The sequence below is a fragment of the Akebia trifoliata genome, chromosome 14 (assembly GCF_017979445.1).
Source record: "Akebia trifoliata isolate Shusen 1 chromosome 14, ASM1797944v1, whole genome shotgun sequence".
NCBI lineage: Eukaryota > Viridiplantae > Streptophyta > Magnoliopsida > Ranunculales > Lardizabalaceae > Akebia > Akebia trifoliata.
Window position 1 is genome coordinate 7,632,644 of NC_141388.1, and position 17,413 is coordinate 7,650,056.

The window sequence follows — 17,413 nt, forward strand, 5'->3', positions numbered from 1 at the left end:
AGACATAGTAACGCAGTTACAGATAATATCAAGTTTAATCCTTTTAGTAGATGATGTTCGGTACGATGATTTGGCTGTGTCTATGGTACAAGAACGAGTAACGATTTTTGCAAAAATAGGAATCATAAGTGCGGTCCCAGCAAGTTAAAATCTTCCTTACTTTTAAGATCAAAACCTTAATTTCTCAGAAATCTCCAACACCAGTAGTTGAATTTTTTATCCACGCAAGCAATTCAATGGGATGAACATTAAAAACCTGTTTATCCTTCACCATCAAAATTAGAGACTCGTTTCTAAACCAATAAATTAACAAATTTTCATCTCCTTATTTCACTTCTTATCAAACCAATCGGTGGTGGCAGTCGAAGGCCTCAGTACCCAAGAAAAAAAACAGGCTTCATTAACAAAAGAAGATTCTATTAAGAAACAGAGATCAGATATATTCTCGAAATCGGTCAGGAAGGAAGCAGCAGAAGACCTGTATTTAGAGCAACACCATCCCTCAGTTCCTAACTGATGCTCTGCATGAAGGTGTGGCTCCAAAACTTAATCCCCACCTCAAACCAAGAAAGCTAGGCCGAGCTCTAAATCATGTTATAGCCCTTTTTCGCGGTAGTGTAGTTTCTCATTTAAAGCCCTCAAATAACAAGCACTCCCTTGTTAAATAAAGAACAGCATTCGGTAACCCAAAAGGCACACCATAAAAGCTACCTCCAATCCCTGCACCGACCACACCTCCATGTGTCCTCCACAGTTGACTCAACCCATGGTGAACAATGGTTGTGTATCGAAATACCACAAATCTCGCAAGAAAGATCTGGGGTTGGCTCTGTATGTGAGCACATCTGACATGGCACTTTGTTGACAACAGGTTCATTGGTAATGTCGAGTTCTTGATGATCTTTTGTTGTTCCCATTTCATACTGTTCAGGCAGGTTGTAGGGATGAACAATGACATTAGAAGCTGAGGAATCAATCCCATTACCCAACATGTCCATGGATGAATCAAATAGGTCCAACTGGTTATCATCAGTTTCCAGCAATTTGGAGAAAGAAAAGTAGGTCTCAGGTTCATACTCCATGTCCTCATAGTTCACACCTTTAGAGTCGAACATCTCATCTTTAAGACCACCAATAGGACACTCCCATTCCAATTGAGGACATGATATGTCTTCAGAGCTCGGGAGGGTATTTAAAGAAGAACCATCTGCATCATTTTCATGCTTTACATGTCTTCTGACAGGTAGTTTCTGTGGGCATTGGAATGGAGCTTCAGCAGTATCCCATTCCAGTCCGACATCCAATGTGGCCTCTGTGATTGGCACAACTCTTTCAAGAGAGAAAAGAAGGGGATCATCCTCATCTATGATCATATCATCCATCTTCATGTCTAATACTGGACTATCAGTAACCCATTCTTTAGGTTGTTCACGGATGGTTTCGGATCCAGGATCCATTGCCATGCTAACTTGCTTTGAAGCCCTCACGTGCAATTTCTTGCGTTCTGGGTCCATGTAGGGGCATATAGGCGAAGCTTTCCTACGACACTTGCAGCACCTGAATCCGACTACATCAAAAATCTGAGATTCCTTTAGTTGGATGGCATCGGCATGGTACCAATCTGCAGATGACCACAAACCATGCATGAGTGACGTAAACAGGAAAGTAACATCCAAACATAAGTATAAAATGTAACATTTCTTGTGTAGGCTTACTTCTACAATGTTCGCAACAGATATACATCAAATCGGAATTGTATGTTTCAGAGCAGAGATAGCAATTGGGTCTCATTGACGGGTCAACATCCGCATTGCCTTTGAGAAGAATGTTGCTAAGCCGGAAATTGGTCCCAGTTTCCTCACTATTTTTCTTCTTCCATATAAGACCATAAGAAGCAACTGCCCTACGTTTACCTTTGGTTTTTGATTTAGGATCAGGGATAGGAGATTTCATCACAGAATGGATAACCGTATGCCTATTGGATAGTAATGATTGGTGATAAGCATTTTTCTGTGCACTGTTAGTGACCATCACTGCCACCTGATGTTCTTCGCCTCGGGTGCCCAATTCACTGACCGGGAGAGTGTTAATGTTGTCATTTAATGAGACAGCTTTGGCACGGAAACATTGGTTGCATGTGACCAGAAAATCTACATCACGTTTCATGTCAACTTTCGAAGGAATGGTACAATCCTTGTGGCAATAACCTGAACAGAAAACAAGAACCAAATAAGGTCATTAGTGCATGACTTCTAAAATGAAATAACGTTGAAAACATGCAAGTAGCTTGATAGCAAAATAAGTATCTACTATATTGGATAAATCTAGGGTCCAAATAATACAATCGGTAGTAATTTTCTATTCATGAATATAATGATAAGACCCACTTCATGATGGTTCTCATATTTCGAGATTATATAATTTCCAATCATCACAATCCACTGGGCAGTGAAGGTTTTTGGCCAAAAGTAGAAAAATGTGTCTATTGAGTGAACCAGTGAAGAAATCACCGATAACAATTAAATTCTGACTAAGAATATATAGTAAAGTTGGATCACCCTCTGAAAGATTGTGTTTTTATAATCATATTTATGGACCATCTATAATATTCAGGGCATAAATTTTCACTTCTGAAACAAGGGCTGTGGGGTTCAGTTTATACCTTCACACTCATTGCACTTGACTGCATCCCTGAAAACCACATCAAATAATGTCATTACCGAGCTGATAGCTAGTAGGTGATCAAAAACGGCTGTGATGTACTAAAATTGAGAGGGGGAAAAAAAGAAACTACAAATAAAGAAATAAATACCCGAGTAAAACATCCTCTTGACATGAAGCACAAGAGCATTTGTCCACTTTATCTGCCTTGTGCATAAGATATGAGAAGATATCCCTCCTGGAAGCTTTTAGCTGTCTTCTTTGTAACTTGGACAATACATGAGAGGCCATATAAGGCGGCAAAGGGTCCTTCTCCACCTTCTCTTCATATTCTTTAATCAAGTACAAAGGAATTTTAGTTTCAGGAAACCAAAAGGTTTCCTTCCCATCCTCATTCTGATCCACTTCAATATTCTTCAACAAACGGGAAGGAATGTGCTTCTGATTACTAAAGCCTAATCCATATCTAATCTTGTTTTCTTGAATATTTTTATCAGAGATAAACGCATTTTGGAAAGCATACGTTTCAGTCTCTGGTCCTTTACCCTCATGAAAATTCTGTTCTGGACGAACAAGATCATTCCATCTTAGATGGAGGTCAAGGTATCTGACCTGGTGCATAGAGCAAATTGATTGTGGAAGTCAGAATATCATTATATAAGCAAAAAAACACAAGAAAGAAGGATATTTTTTTTTTAAGTAGAGATAAATTTTATTAAAAGGGAGGTCGAGGTGACCAACCCAAGAAAGCATATTTGATGAGTGCACAGTGGATAACCATAATTGAAAGAGGTTCATTAATGTTAGTAGATCTAGAGGATAGTTTCTCTACTTTTTTCCATTAGACGCTTCGTGGTAATAGGTTTAGAAAGAGCATGCATACTAGCGTGCATTACTCCAACATTTCTTTATAAGGCCTTGATGATGATGGTATATACTAGATTTGGGAATGTGGATCTAGTCTCAAATTTGGAGTACGGAAATTTCTAGTTTCTGGTTTACTTAAGAGTTAAAAAGGAAATAGGAAAGAACAGGATATAAGTACCTAGGTATTCATTTTTTTATTGTTATTATTGCGAATAAATGAAGAGATTTTAAGTAGTTTGACTACCAAGATGGCTGCTATGCATGAAGTGTGATCTGAGTGTGACTGCTTGTAAAACCCAACAGCGTGAGCATTAGGCAGGCATGGCTGCCCCCAAGCCCAGATAAAGAAGAGTTGTGTCAAGTTGACAGTCGGTGTAAAAATAGCTCAGATCCAAATGTGTTCATATTGACTCATTTAAGGGTGTTCTCCAGAAGCATGTATCATAAAACAATTGCAATTACACATGCCTTGATAAAAAAAATATAGCTCCAGATAAAGTTGAATGGCAAAACAAGATTAATGTTGCTCCCCCAAATCTTTAGGATAAGCATAGAGGATGAAGATGATAAGCGCATTTTCTGTCTTACATTTGCCGAATTTCAGCAATGTTAATGAGTCTTGAATCACCCAGCCTATATAACACATAATTTAAAGGTTTAGATCATCTCATTAAATACCCTTTACAACCGTTTGTTACAAACCCAACACCTGCCGCCCAGAAATTCAATCCGCATCTTACTAATGGTTTGGTTTCAGCTTTAGATCCTCCAAACCTATCTAAACATATCCCACCCGTCAGAACCAACCCTACTCTGGTATCCCCATCCTAAACCCTAATTCTAGAGATCCAAAAATTCATACAAAGGTGAGACAGTCATGTTAATCCCACGTCCAATTACATTTTACAGCTTCCGCACTACTTTTTGCCCCACATCAACATGTTTTATTTATTTTTTTTTTTTATAATGTAGGGTTACATCAAAATGTTTTCAAGCAAAGCAACAGCTTGCCTTAACCAGAAATATAGAAAAAGGAAGTCAAAAGGAGGAATAAAATGTGGATGTTAGCAGAGATAGGATATCAACAAACCTGAAGCGCAAGATGTGGTGCATTCCTACTCATTTCTACTGCAGATCTCCAAGCAAGCCGTCTGCTTCTTTTGGGAATCTCAGAACCTTCGGCATAATAAATACCGAAGATTTTTCTTGAGCCACCTGAAGAGCTACTGAATATTAGCCATTTTTCTCTCCATTTTTATTTCATTAATCTGAAATTTGAAGAAGGCCACAGCAAAAGATGTCAAATTACCTTGACGAGCTGCTTTTTTAACTATTGAGCATGGCAAAATCCCTTTCTGAAAAACCAGCTTCGAAAGTTTCCCTCCACGCCACCAACTAATTTTCCTAAAATCATTATCGCCAGGGTCTGTTGCAACTTCAGATATTGCAGATTGTTTCTTATTCCGCTTCCCACCTGGTCGCTTTGAAGTTGCCCCTACAGAACATGCACTGGTCTGGACAGCAGAAGATTCAACCGACCGATCATCCACCAGTTTTACCCAGCCCCCAGAGAAAGCAACTAAGCGAATGTGCTCTTCAAGCTGCAAATAACTCTCCAAGGTCACATTTGAACTAAAAGATGGAACGTCTATTCGTCATGATGCATGGATACATAACATATACATGAGTGTACAGCAGAAGGCATGGAAACATAAATCAATCTGAGCTACCTATGATTCTCAACCTAACGATTTTTCAGACTTCAAAAAAAAAAATTTAAAAACACCAACAGAGCGAGAGAGAGAAATTCAGCCTCCAAAGAGCTTACAGAGTTGCAAAGGTGTATGCTCCTCTCTATTCCACCTCTAATTAATGCTACTCAACGTAGATAAGCACCGCAGTTTTACAGAACTAGGTCTTTTACATTTAAGATTACATGTCATTCATGTTTTCTGAGCTACTTATAATTACCTATCAAAAAAAAACCTACTTATAATTATCACTGTGTTTCCCAATGCATATACCTTAACATTTACATTCTTAATATCATATCATTAAATCATCTAATGTAGTAACCTTATAGCTTGGAAGAAACACAACACAATTGACTACAACGAGGTCAGTATGCCAAGACAAAATAATGACAAGGCACTTGTATCCCTGAAGACATGGAAACACACCAGTAAAATGAGATCTCTGTCGAATCCTAAAACCTTAATCTGCCAGTAGTATGTTCGAAATCTATATTTAAGTTCTTTAGCATCTTAGTTACCTTGGTTACAAGGGCAGCTAGCAGTCCACACATACCCTAATAATATAAAGTGATTTGTGATTCATAGCAGAGAATAAGGCTTCCACCCTTTTCATGCGTTCATGACCCAAATCAATTTTGAAAAACTAAGAAAGCTTGCTGCTTAATTGGGAAGGGCCAGATATACAAGACTGTAATGGTGTCCCATTGGGGTAACAGTAACATATGAGACAGCAAAGACCACTGAAAAAGGCATGTGACACAGAAGAAAATCTTCTATTTTTCCTGTGAATAAAAATTTACTAAAGAAAAGTGGACTAGATAACCTCCACAAAAGGGAAAAAGATTAACACATCACTTTAGAAGAAAGTTTCATCAAATGTTGTTAAATAGCATATGACCATGTGCAACCAGCACATATTGTTCGCATCTGCAATTTCACAAATGTGGTGGCATATGCTGCAAGAAAAAAAAATTGAAAAAAAATATATATATATACAGAAAAATATGGCATTGTAATTGGCAAATAGCATAATTTGGGGTATGCGACTGTAGCATATGCGAATAAGCGACCGCATTTGACAAAACTGATTCCATCTGTAGAAAAACTCCCCAAAAAACACACACAACCCAATATGCTAATGATAAACTCCTGAAGTGAACTCTCTATCTCCCTTCAAAAATCCTACAATTCCTTTCTTTCCCAAGGTCCCAACAAACAACAAAAGAAATAAGCCTCCAAAGAATCCTCCACTCTGTCCACCATTCATTGGACCACCAAGAAAGAAATAGAAGCATTGAATTAGGGAAAACCCACAAAATATTGAAGATACACAGAAAAATGAGACCAAACCCTCTCTATTATCGAGCAATATTATCCATCTCTTCCAAAATTGCACCCTCTCTATTGTCAGTCGGCCATATACCCCAGAAAATATCCTTTTTTGATCTTCTCCAACCCTGTAGCACAAGAACACCACCAAAAAAGCCTACACAACTCAATTGTTCATTTTCCCATATGACTACAATCCCTCTTGTTGTCCTAGATGTTGGAAGAAAGCCAAATCCTACCTCCTTGATGCCCACACAGAATACATTCATTAACAAATTAAACCTTGGATTCCTTGATTGCCATAGTATTAGGTTTCAACATTATGATGGAAAGTTTTGTTATGCATTTCCTGTACTCACTACCAAGTCTATGACATTCCAAGATAGAATCTTCAATCATTTTGTAACATTATTTTTCTTCTCTCAATGACGACTTGCAGTAGGGTTCCTAATGTACCAACCCGTGGTTATCCTAAACTAAAAACCTCCACCACTGGTTTGCATTGCATCCTTATTTTTCAATTGAGGAGCGATCCTGATCATATTTGCTTGTAGGTTTCCTAATTTCACCGTTATCATCAAAGCTTTATCCTAAAAATTTTGGGGTTGGCCGAAAAAATCCTGTTTCTTCAATCATTTTTATGTAAAGCCGTGCTTTTACTAATTCAAGTGCATTCATTTTCGATTTCACTAACTCCTGATACATATATGATAAACCCAAAAAAGCAAATGAAATGCAGGATATGCATCAACTCAAGACCGCCTCTATCAGAGAGCAAAGACTTCGGATATAACATCCATACACCTAAAAATGACATGGTAGCAAAGCATACTCAATCATGCATTGGGGTGGGAGTGGGTGGAGTACTCAATAACAAATGATGTAAACAAACTTTCAACAATGATCTCCATTTTACAAGTAAACAATACTTATTTTGCAATCACAACTTATAGAAGTCAAATAATACTGAGAAGTATGAACAAAGTAGACAAAATGAAAAACGTTTTAAAAGGAAAACTTTACCTTGAGCAAGAGAAACTTTATCGTAGTGCAAGTTGAAGCATTTTCAACTTGTTTACGCCATTGTTTTCTGTAACTTGCACTCAGGAAGGGCCCAACTACGAGACCACGTAAACTCTCCTCTATGTATAAAATATATGTTGCAATACCAGGAAGATTTCCCTCTACATTCTTTAAGGAACGAAGACCAACAAGGTTCCTTGCTGGTCGTTTTATGGCATTAGAGGCAGCCATGTTTAATAAACACCCTTTCTTGCTTGTAATAGGAGCCTTGCATGAAAGACACCAACCACATCTTTCCCTTGGGACCTCCATTAGTTTCTTTTCTGAATTTGGCCAAATGAAACGAATGGATGCCGATGAGAATGCTTTTAATTGAAGCACACTTTTTGCAGAGACAATTTTCCTGGGGTTAGATGAAGCATGAGCCTCAGAAACTTGATTTTCTTCTAATGCAAGAACAGCTAAATTAGCAGCTGCAGATGCAGCAATATCACCAAGAATATACTGATTTATGTAAGCTTGAGGCTTGAAAAGAGTTCCCAAGTATAAACAATCCTTCTTGGTGTCTCCTTTACTTATCCCACCGTCACTTTGTATTGCTTCACCCCTTTTACAAGACAAGCTCAAAGGACCATTCTTTTCTGGGAAAGACATGCCATCCGTACCTTTCCCATCAGTACTGCACATGTTTCCCAAGGCACGGGTACCAAACTGCTCACCAGGTTTCATATTCATGAGTGGATAGACCTTTTGAGCGGTAGCATCACCATCTCTCTTATACCTGGCTTCTTGGAAATCATTACCTTGACATGCTGGTACACCTTTCTCAACTGCATCTAGAAGATTATTTGTTTCCTTGGCAGAAAGGTTGTGCGTTGGAATAGTAGCCATTGCATCTTCCTTTTCATCCGATGGGTTTGTACCAGTTTCAGTTCTTCCCTGAGGAGAAACTATTGTATCTTCAGGTATTTCCCAGTACTGTAAAATACTTTTGCAGATACTTGAGTACAAGGTTGCATGTTGTACAGACGAAGAAAGTACTCGCATGACTTCTGGAATGTCATTCTGATTGTAGTATCTAGTAGATTGTACTTCACTGACTGAGGCCTTGACCCTGCAATCATTAATTTCAAAGCACCATAAACAAGCAGTGGCGAGCCCTTAGAGAAATTAGAAGAAGAAAAAAAAACTGCAATCTTCATAGTAAATGTCATGCTGCCTTGGGGTGGGAGACAGAGAGAGGAACTTATTCTATCCATTTTGGGTTTGTTATTTTTCTGGGGGGAAGACTTTTAAGGAATTCAAGGGGACTTTTTTTGGGATTTTGTTGTTAGATGGGAGCACGTTTGTAATTTGGAAGCAAACTAGGGGGTTGTGATTGTTTTTTTTTTTTTCTTTTGATAAGTTTTTGTACACGACCCTGTTTATTTTCCCTAATAAAATTTTAGCTTATCAAGAGAGAGAGAGAGACTCTATTTATGGGTTATTGCAGATTTCCAGTCTTTCCCCTCTTTCTTGGTTGGACTCACAATATTTTCTCCAATAGGAAAAGATACTTATGGGTTATTCTTCCAATTGCCGTGTGTAGGGGGCTATGGAAAGAGAAGGACAAAATCGTGTTTCATGGAAAGGAAAACTCTCCTCAAGATGTAATTTTAGAGATATTGGGCCTTCTCTACCACTGGAGCAATATGTAAAGATTTCAAAGGAGTCTTTTTTGAGGATTTTTTATTGAAGTGGGACTCTTTATGCATTTGTAACAGGCTTTGGCTGGGGTTGTTTGCGGCCATTGGCCTTTGTGTGTGTGTTTTTTTTCTTTTTCAGTTTCTTATTTTCCCTGTTTGGGAGCCACCTTGGCCTCCTGTTGACTTCTTAATCAATAAATTTTTATACTTAACACAAAAGAGAGAGTGAGAGAAACTACAAATAAACAATGCTCAGAAATAGTGCAAAGGACTGTCAAGCATTCCAGCAAAATCATAAAGAATAAGACAAAACGAGTAAAAAAGAGCAAACAAGTTGAAAGACTTACACAAGTAAGTGGTTGTTGATACCCGAGAAAACCTGCCCATATGGATCAATGCCAAAGAATTCCGCTCCTCTTAGACCTGTTCGAATTCTAAGATCCGGCTCCATCTTACTAACTGTACACTCAGGACAAAACCATGAACCTTCCGGTATAAGCACTTTGACTAGACCAATACATCTTGAATGATAAACCGAAGGGCATCCATCACAACAAAGCAAGGTCCCATCCATGCCACAGAGCCGGCATTCATCGGTATTCCCATCCTGATCAACACTAGCAACATCAACATCTGTGTCTAGTTCAGTTACTTTAGAACCCAAACTTTTGCAAAGAGTTGATTTTGACTGATGAGGTTCGGTGACGGCCTCCATAGCTTCAAAATCCTTGCAAGCTGAAGTCTTGGAATATTTGGGATGTACCCTTCTTGGACCATTTGAAGGAGGAGGATGGCTTTCTGTCCCACCGGAACCAGATCCTTCTTCTAAATTTACCCGAATATCAATTTCTGCTCTAAGTTCTGCAGATTCTATGACATCATCACACAAGATTTGCAAGATCATCAGTTTCCTAACCACTGATAAGCTATAATAATCCCTGTCTAAAACATCACTATAAATTCCTTCCCAGTCTGGCCCCTTTGTGTACCCCATTACAAGGAGATATTCCACTATGTAAACCGGCCAAGTCAATGTGTCGAGTAAGTTCCAATCAAGACGCCTGTAGATAATATAAGCATGTTGGTTCTAAGTACTAGACTACCAATAAAAGGAACAAAATATTACAAGAGCATAAAAATCATTAAGACGTCTATATAATAATAGAGGACGGTTTCCCCCCTCCTTTGTCTCAATCATTATACACCGTAAACAATGTATCACAAGGCAACTTTTATGTTTATTGCCTTTTTTCTTCTTCCCCACTCCAAGAATACCCCCAACTTTATTACCTCTCCTCTTCTACCCCTTTCTAGTATCACCCCTCCGACTTTATAGTCTTCCCTCTTCTCCCCTCTTTTCTAATAATACCCCTCCAATTTTATTGTTTTTCTTCTTAATCCCAAGAGGGTGCATGTGGCGTAGGCACAAGCAAACTCTAGTGCACTTATATTATTTGTCAATAACAGCAACAATAAACCCTTATCCCACAGATTTGGGATCAACTAAACCAATCCTCTTCAGTCGGTCAAAATGGTTTAATAGATCTCAGGTGACAGTATAATAAGATTGAGCCCCTCTCTTCTTTTTTCTTCCTTTTTTTCGACATGGGTGGGGCTAGGATATCTCTAAAGTGAAAAAAACAGTGAAAAGATGGTGCCCTCAAATTAAGGTTAAATGCTATGCCCAAGATATACATTACGTTTCCTCAACGTGTGCATGTGTGTGAAAGAATGAGTGAGAGAGAGAGAGATGGATGCGTACCTCAGGCATTTTGATGCAAGTGCAGCACTATCAGAAGAAAGCATCTCCAGATGACGTTTCAATGCACGAACGACAGCAACATGAATGCCATCCATTAAGGAATTGGAGGTGACACAATTGAGTGATCCCACAAAATCTTCCAGTCGGAAAGGGCTCAAGAATAGCTGAATACTAAACGATCGCAAGAAATTGTATACAGAAAAGAGATGAGGAACGGATTCCTCAGGTACACCTATATTACCTGATGATGGAGGCAACAACGGTGGTGAAATAAGGGGCGCATCACCCTCTACCCATGAATCCCGTTCTTGGACAAACTCACGGGAATCACTAGAAGAATCGGCATCTCCACAGGTTCGATCTAATTTGAGCCCTTTCCCAGAACCACATTCAGAATCAGAATTCGACTTACTAACTGAAGAATTCTCTGTCTCATCCAAGCCTTTGGCCTTCCTCACATATCTTCCTACGAAAGGCCTCGAGTTAAGCTCGATGCCCTCTCCACTACTCTCGGGTCGTTCTCTCTTTCTCTTCTTCCTTGTACGATCCTTGGATCGAATCTCCTCGAATTCCATACAAGAACTTGAAATAAAGTCCACTTTATCCTTCTAAGAATCGAAATACGGAAATCTGGACTACTTCTGTTTGTAAAAAGATCTTCCTATTTGTTCAGATTTCAGAACGCAAAAGAAACCCTGTGATTGACCCCTTTTCCACTCTTAAAAACAAAATCTAGGGTTTCTGTAGATCGAAGAGATAAATAACAAATCTTGATAAAAATCAACCCCGAAACTTCATCAGAAAAAGGACTTTTGGGAGCAAATCAAATGCATGGATTAAATCTTACTGAGCAAAACGAATGCCTCTCGATCTGGACTCGGATTTCTCCGTGTGAAAGAGCCGCTGAAACGAAAACAATATAAAAAAACAGAAATTAGGGTTTCGGGGAGATAAAAATATAAACTTGGTTAGGGCTCTAGAGAGAGGTGGGTTCTGCCCTAATTGGAAAGCCTAACGGCCTTCCACTCTTCGACACGATTTGAAATCATAGTTACATATGTAAAACAACTACGTGGTTCGTACGAATCGGATACCTATCCCGGGTTTAGATACATGACTCAACCGAGATTTAGTTTTCTGAGTCAATTTATAACACGCGTCTGAAAAATCTGTAAATAATGTTATAATTTGATGAAATAATATTATATTACATGTCTTGGATTGGCTCTCTATAGCATTTTATAATAAATGGTGAATTACAAAGATACCCTCAAAAAAAAAATATGATGCCCATGTTCGGTTTGTTCATGAGTCTAAACCGATTCAACTCCTATAACGAGTCAACTCGGGTTGTAGTTTTAATGCTATATACTAGACTGCTGCATGCATGAATAAGTACCGGCTATTGGCGGGAAAGTTTCACAATCATTGTCACCCGCCCATGTTACAAGTTCAAAAAAAGTAACTGCAAATAACGGACAATTTTCTGAAGGCAACCTAGAAAACCAAACATCACTTGTGCCACTATATCTCCCCACTAATTGATCTCTTGTTCTAATTACTATCAAATTGTTGAAATTTATTCATTTCTAATTTTATTATTCATATTGTTGAGATAAATCTCAACTCGTTAGCGATACCACGCTCTTACCCGCTATTACTATTTATCGTATAAAGATTCTTATATCAGTGTTAAGTTTATTTTAAGTGTATGTTATATCGCTTCCACAAGTTCATTTTCATAAGAGTCGTGATTTTCCGACTCCCCACTCCCTCATGCTCTCCTGTGGCATGTTCTAGAACCATATATTTTTTCTCAAGATACACAATTCACATCCTCGTAAATATGTGCAATTGCATATCCCAAAAAAAAAAGTGGATCTAACACATGTCATGTCAAGAATTTATTGGGTGGGGGGTGGATTATTGACGTGACATGGGCTTGAACCATAGATTTTCTAAAGATACACAAATACTCGTCCCCATAAATATGTACACTTGTGTATCTTGAGTAGCAATCTAAGGTTCCACGCCATGGAGTGTACGGAGGCATATGTCAAAGGGGGGCCTCAAAAATTCATTATTCACAAGTTAATGCGCACGTGTATACATGCATGGGGAGCATGCTTTAGGTATACACACACATTCTCACGAATTTTCTACTTGTCGGTCATAGTCTGTTCATAATGCATTAGAGTGGTAATTAAGGGTGTCAATGGATACCCATTTAATTGGAACTGAGTAAAAACTATAGTCATAGACTCTGGTTCTAGATTCCTATTTTCAATACCCGACTAGAGTCGGGTGTAAAAGGATCTGGATCGATTCGAACTAGAATTGATTGGTTCTACTCAACAAGGACCCGATAACGATTTAAATCACCGCTTTTTTATTAACATTGTCATAAATGATTGACAGTTTCCTTACCTTTTAAAGCTCCTAGATATTATGTAAAAATAAATAAAAATATAGTTTTCATTTAAAGTGTGTATTCTAAACTTAAAATGACAGATTTTAGTTTTGAAACCCCCCCCCCCCTCTCTCTCTCAACATTAAAAAAAAAAAAAAAAATTGGTAATTCATATCATTACCAAAATAAATTGTAATTATGTTGATGATTAGCTTGCTACAAATCCACCTAGGTGGCTCTTTTTCATTTGTTTTTAAAAAATATATTTAATATCTAGGAGTGGTTTTACCACTATAACCTCGTTGATTTGTTTAATCTCGAACCTATCTATGGATATGAGTTAAGATTTTACATTTTTGCTGTCGCATTTATTAATAAAGTTCTCAAATTTCTAATGCAAATAAAGAGAGCTCTTAAGGCTGATTTTGAAAAGGAAAATGCTGAAATGACAAAAAGAATTTACTGTGATTCTCACAAATCTGACGTGTGATGTGCACATAATCATAGATGTGTTTTCTCGCGATATGAGTAAAAACCATCTACCGTTATGTATGTATGTCCACGTCAAAATTGTGAGAATCACAGTAAATCTTGTGTCACTCCAGCACGACTCTTTTGAAAAATAAATGTTGGACCCTTGCACCCCCAAGAAGTTTTAAATAATTTTAATAGGACTTTACAATCTTAGGGGGGTAAAGTACCATTAAATCCTCTTTATTGAGGATGAGACCATTCCACCCCCATAGATATCTATTGCAATCATTCAAAGTTTGAAGTATTTTACTATTCTAACATTTTACGAACTTGATTGGTAAGAGATGTAAAATGGTAAATTACCATCGAGAGCCCCATTGATGGGGGTATTTGAAGTCCACTCTAGTGGTTCAATTGGAAACAATGCAACCTTGTTACGTGGAAACAATTATATCCAAAAAATCTACAAACAAAAAGGGGGGGGGGGGGGGGGGGGAACTGAAAGCTTCCAACACCAATTTCTCAACCAAAAAACTCATCTCATTCTCTCGTCTTCTCGAACCATCTACCTCTCTCAAGTCTTTGAATAAAAAGAAAAAAACAATAATGATAAAATCAATGAGTTCAAGGCAATCACTAATGTTTATTTCTCACGAACTTGAAATCCCATGTTCATTATTAGGGTTGGACCTTTATGACCCTAAAAGTCTCCCACAAACTTTAGAGAGGGCACCCTACCCTATAAAAATAAAAATAAAAACGTATGCTCTCAATCCCCCTCTCAACACCAAACTCTACAAAAATATCTACTCAAAATTTCCTCCCCATTTTTCTAACCTCTTTCTCTATTCTCTCACTTAAACTCGTCTTCAAATACTATATTAAAGACATAAGAAGAAATGATCAAGCATACAAGGCAAGTTTATGGTAGTTGTCTTTATGTTATTGCATTTCATAGTCCCATATTCTATCTTTCTCACTCTCTTTGTTTGCTTTTTAGACAACTTTAGGATGCTTTGAACACTCTCCCCCACTACCAATAAGTTGGACCTCAATCTTGAGTATGTAATGCTTGAGGTGGAATTACATCCATACAACATTGATGTCTACTGATTTTTCCATATTAAAAATAATTCAAATCAACCTCAAATATCTCACTAATCCACGAATTGGATTATTGATGGTATCGGGTCTAATTGATTAATCAACAACATTTAATCATAGCAATTTATTGTTACGAATAAATTTAAAATGTTCTATAGTTTATTCATAATATGATTCACCAATGGATTCAAATTACTAGGATTTTCATATTGATCACAGCGATTGGGCTTAATTGACTTTTCCACTGATCCGTCTTCCTCAATTCCTCAATTGGTTTAATGGACTCGTCCATTGGTCACTCCTTTTGTAGTTCAACTTTCTTATACCACATGGACGTGTGATGTGTGTGTGATTTTAGTACCAATCCGTACGTAAATATGTTGTTTTCTCCCTATCTTACCCATTCGTCTGACTAAAAGCGGTTTGATCCACGATAGTGAATTTGCTTTTAAGATTTGGAAATGTGGACATGGGATTTTCAATATTTTAAAAACATCCCTCCACTTTGGGGTGTTTTGGAGTCGCCACCATTCAAATGCGGAATTGGGTGTGAATGGTCACGGAATTTGTATTTTTTTGAAAACATGTCATTTAGACATTTGATGACTCACGTATGGATAGAGCACATTTGGTCTAACCTTGATTCAAGGTAAGGGGGTCCATTTATGGAGTAGGGAATGTGTTAGGCACCCTACTCCATCCACCATAGGTGGTAAGCTCGGATTCGGTTTTCTTAAAATAAAAAGAGAAAATGGTTAAAATAAAAACGTAATGTGCCATCAAGTGTGAAGGGACTTTCGATATCGATTCAAATCATTGAGGGCACCCTTATGAAGAAGGGGCCCTTTGGTGATTTAAACCATGGTGGTGTGTGCAAATGTGTAGGAAAAGGGAGAGTAGAAGAGGGGAGATAGAGGGGGTGTTCTTTTTTTTAACCCACCTTGACCTTGAGTTGACCTTCTTTGGTCTTCAAAGATGTTCCCTTTTTTAGTCTTCTTTTCTCTTTTCTTGATTTGCTTGAGAGTATGTTGAAGATTGAAGGTTGAGGATGAGAGTTAGTAAAATGAGTTGAAAGAGAATTGTTGAGAGATTGATTCTTTTCTTTTGTTAGTCCTTTTGAGAGTTTTTTGTTGGATTTTTCATTAGTTGTTGTGAGGGGAGAATGAAGGGGTTTTTATAGAGGTTGGAGAGATATTTTAAGGGTATAATAGGGTGAGGAATTAGAATAAGGATAATTGCATGGGTTTGAGAGAAGAGGGGTATGAAATTTGAGATGGGAATAAGGGTAATTTTGTAATGAGGGAAATGGATTGTGTTTTAACCCAAATGATTTTGATTTTACCCAAATCCATTTGGGTAGAGTGTTTGGTGGGGTGAGATGAGTGATGGTTGATGGGAAGAATGGGGGGTGTAAGGGAGTTGTTTGGAGAATGAGTATTGAGATGGTTGAAGAGGTAAGGTGTTGGATTTGGGGGGATAGGTAGTGTAAGAGGTTGATTGGTTAGATTTTGGGAAAATTGAAGGGATGATGACATGTGGCAAATGGAGAGATGAAGAGATTGGTTGATTGGTGATGGTGGTTGGTTGATTAGAGATAAGAGTATGGGGGTGATAGTGAGAGGTATGGATTGAGGTGATTTTGTGGGAGTGTTTTAAGGGAAAGTGATGGATTGAGGTGTGGAAGATATGGGTTGTGATGTGGGTGGTTGATGGTGTTAGAGGACGGAGAATAGGTTAGGTTAGGGTAGGGTTATGGGTTGAGTTGATTTTTATGAGGGAAGTGATGGAGATGGATGATTAGTTGAGGGAGGTGGAAGGAGATGATGACATGTGTCATCTCTTAGTGACTGGTTTGATGTGGGTGATGGGTTAGATTGGGTTTGGGTAGTGAGTTGGGCTTAGGTTGGATTGGGTTTAGGAAAGTAATTTAGGTTTTATGTGATGGGCTTAGCTTAGGTTGGGTTTGGGTGTGGGCTTGGATAGAATAGTGTTGGGTTGAGTTGATTCGGATTAGGGTGATGGATTTAGGTTGGGTTGAGAAGTGTAGAATAAAGATGGGTTTGGGCTTATATTGGGTTGAATTTATGGATGAGGGTGGTGACGTGTTTTGGGTCCATGGGCTATGTGAGTAGCCTTAGACATTTATTAATGGAAAATGCATTGGATTTTTGTAGGTTTGGGCTTTGGAGCCCATTCCAATTTTTTCGATTTTCTGGGGGCATCTTGCATCGAGGGCCCGCTCAAATTCAGGTGTCTACAGGAAAAATCTTTTTTATGGGATTTGATGAAGTGCCACCTAATTTTATGGTCTAAGAACCAAAATTAGAAAGGACTGGGATCTATG

General features: G+C 38.2%; 1 protein-coding gene across 1 annotated transcript; it reads right to left on the minus strand.

Moving 5' to 3' along the window:
* Positions 1–237: 237 nt before the first annotated feature.
* LOC147385957 (DDT domain-containing protein PTM-like) lies at positions 238–12,117 on the minus strand. Its single transcript, XM_086422277.1, has 9 exons — positions 11,082–12,117; positions 9,667–10,380; positions 7,635–8,748; positions 4,838–5,129; positions 4,619–4,743; positions 2,813–3,273; positions 2,663–2,691; positions 1,716–2,207; positions 238–1,621 (listed from the first exon to the last, which is right to left on the minus strand). Exons 1-9 carry the CDS (start codon positions 11,654–11,656, stop codon positions 708–710), a joined length of 4,716 nt encoding a protein of 1,571 aa, XP_086278403.1. The 5' UTR covers positions 11,657–12,117; the 3' UTR covers positions 238–707.
* Between the last annotated feature and the right edge of the window lie 5,296 nt (positions 12,118–17,413).

Bases quoted from the DNA above. Each gene is read 5' to 3' on its own strand.
- LOC147385957 (XM_086422277.1), bottom strand. From the start codon at position 11,656: ATGGAATTCGAGGAGATTCGATCCAAGGATCGTACAAGGAAGAAGAGA. The intron at 5,130-7,634 runs GTAAAGTTTTCC...AGTTATTTGCAG, and splicing joins TAAAGTTTCTCTTGCTCAAG to CTTGAAGAGCACATTCGCTT. The intron at 4,744-4,837 runs GTAATTTGACAT...GTAGCTCTTCAG, and splicing joins TAAAAAAGCAGCTCGTCAAG to GTGGCTCAAGAAAAATCTTC.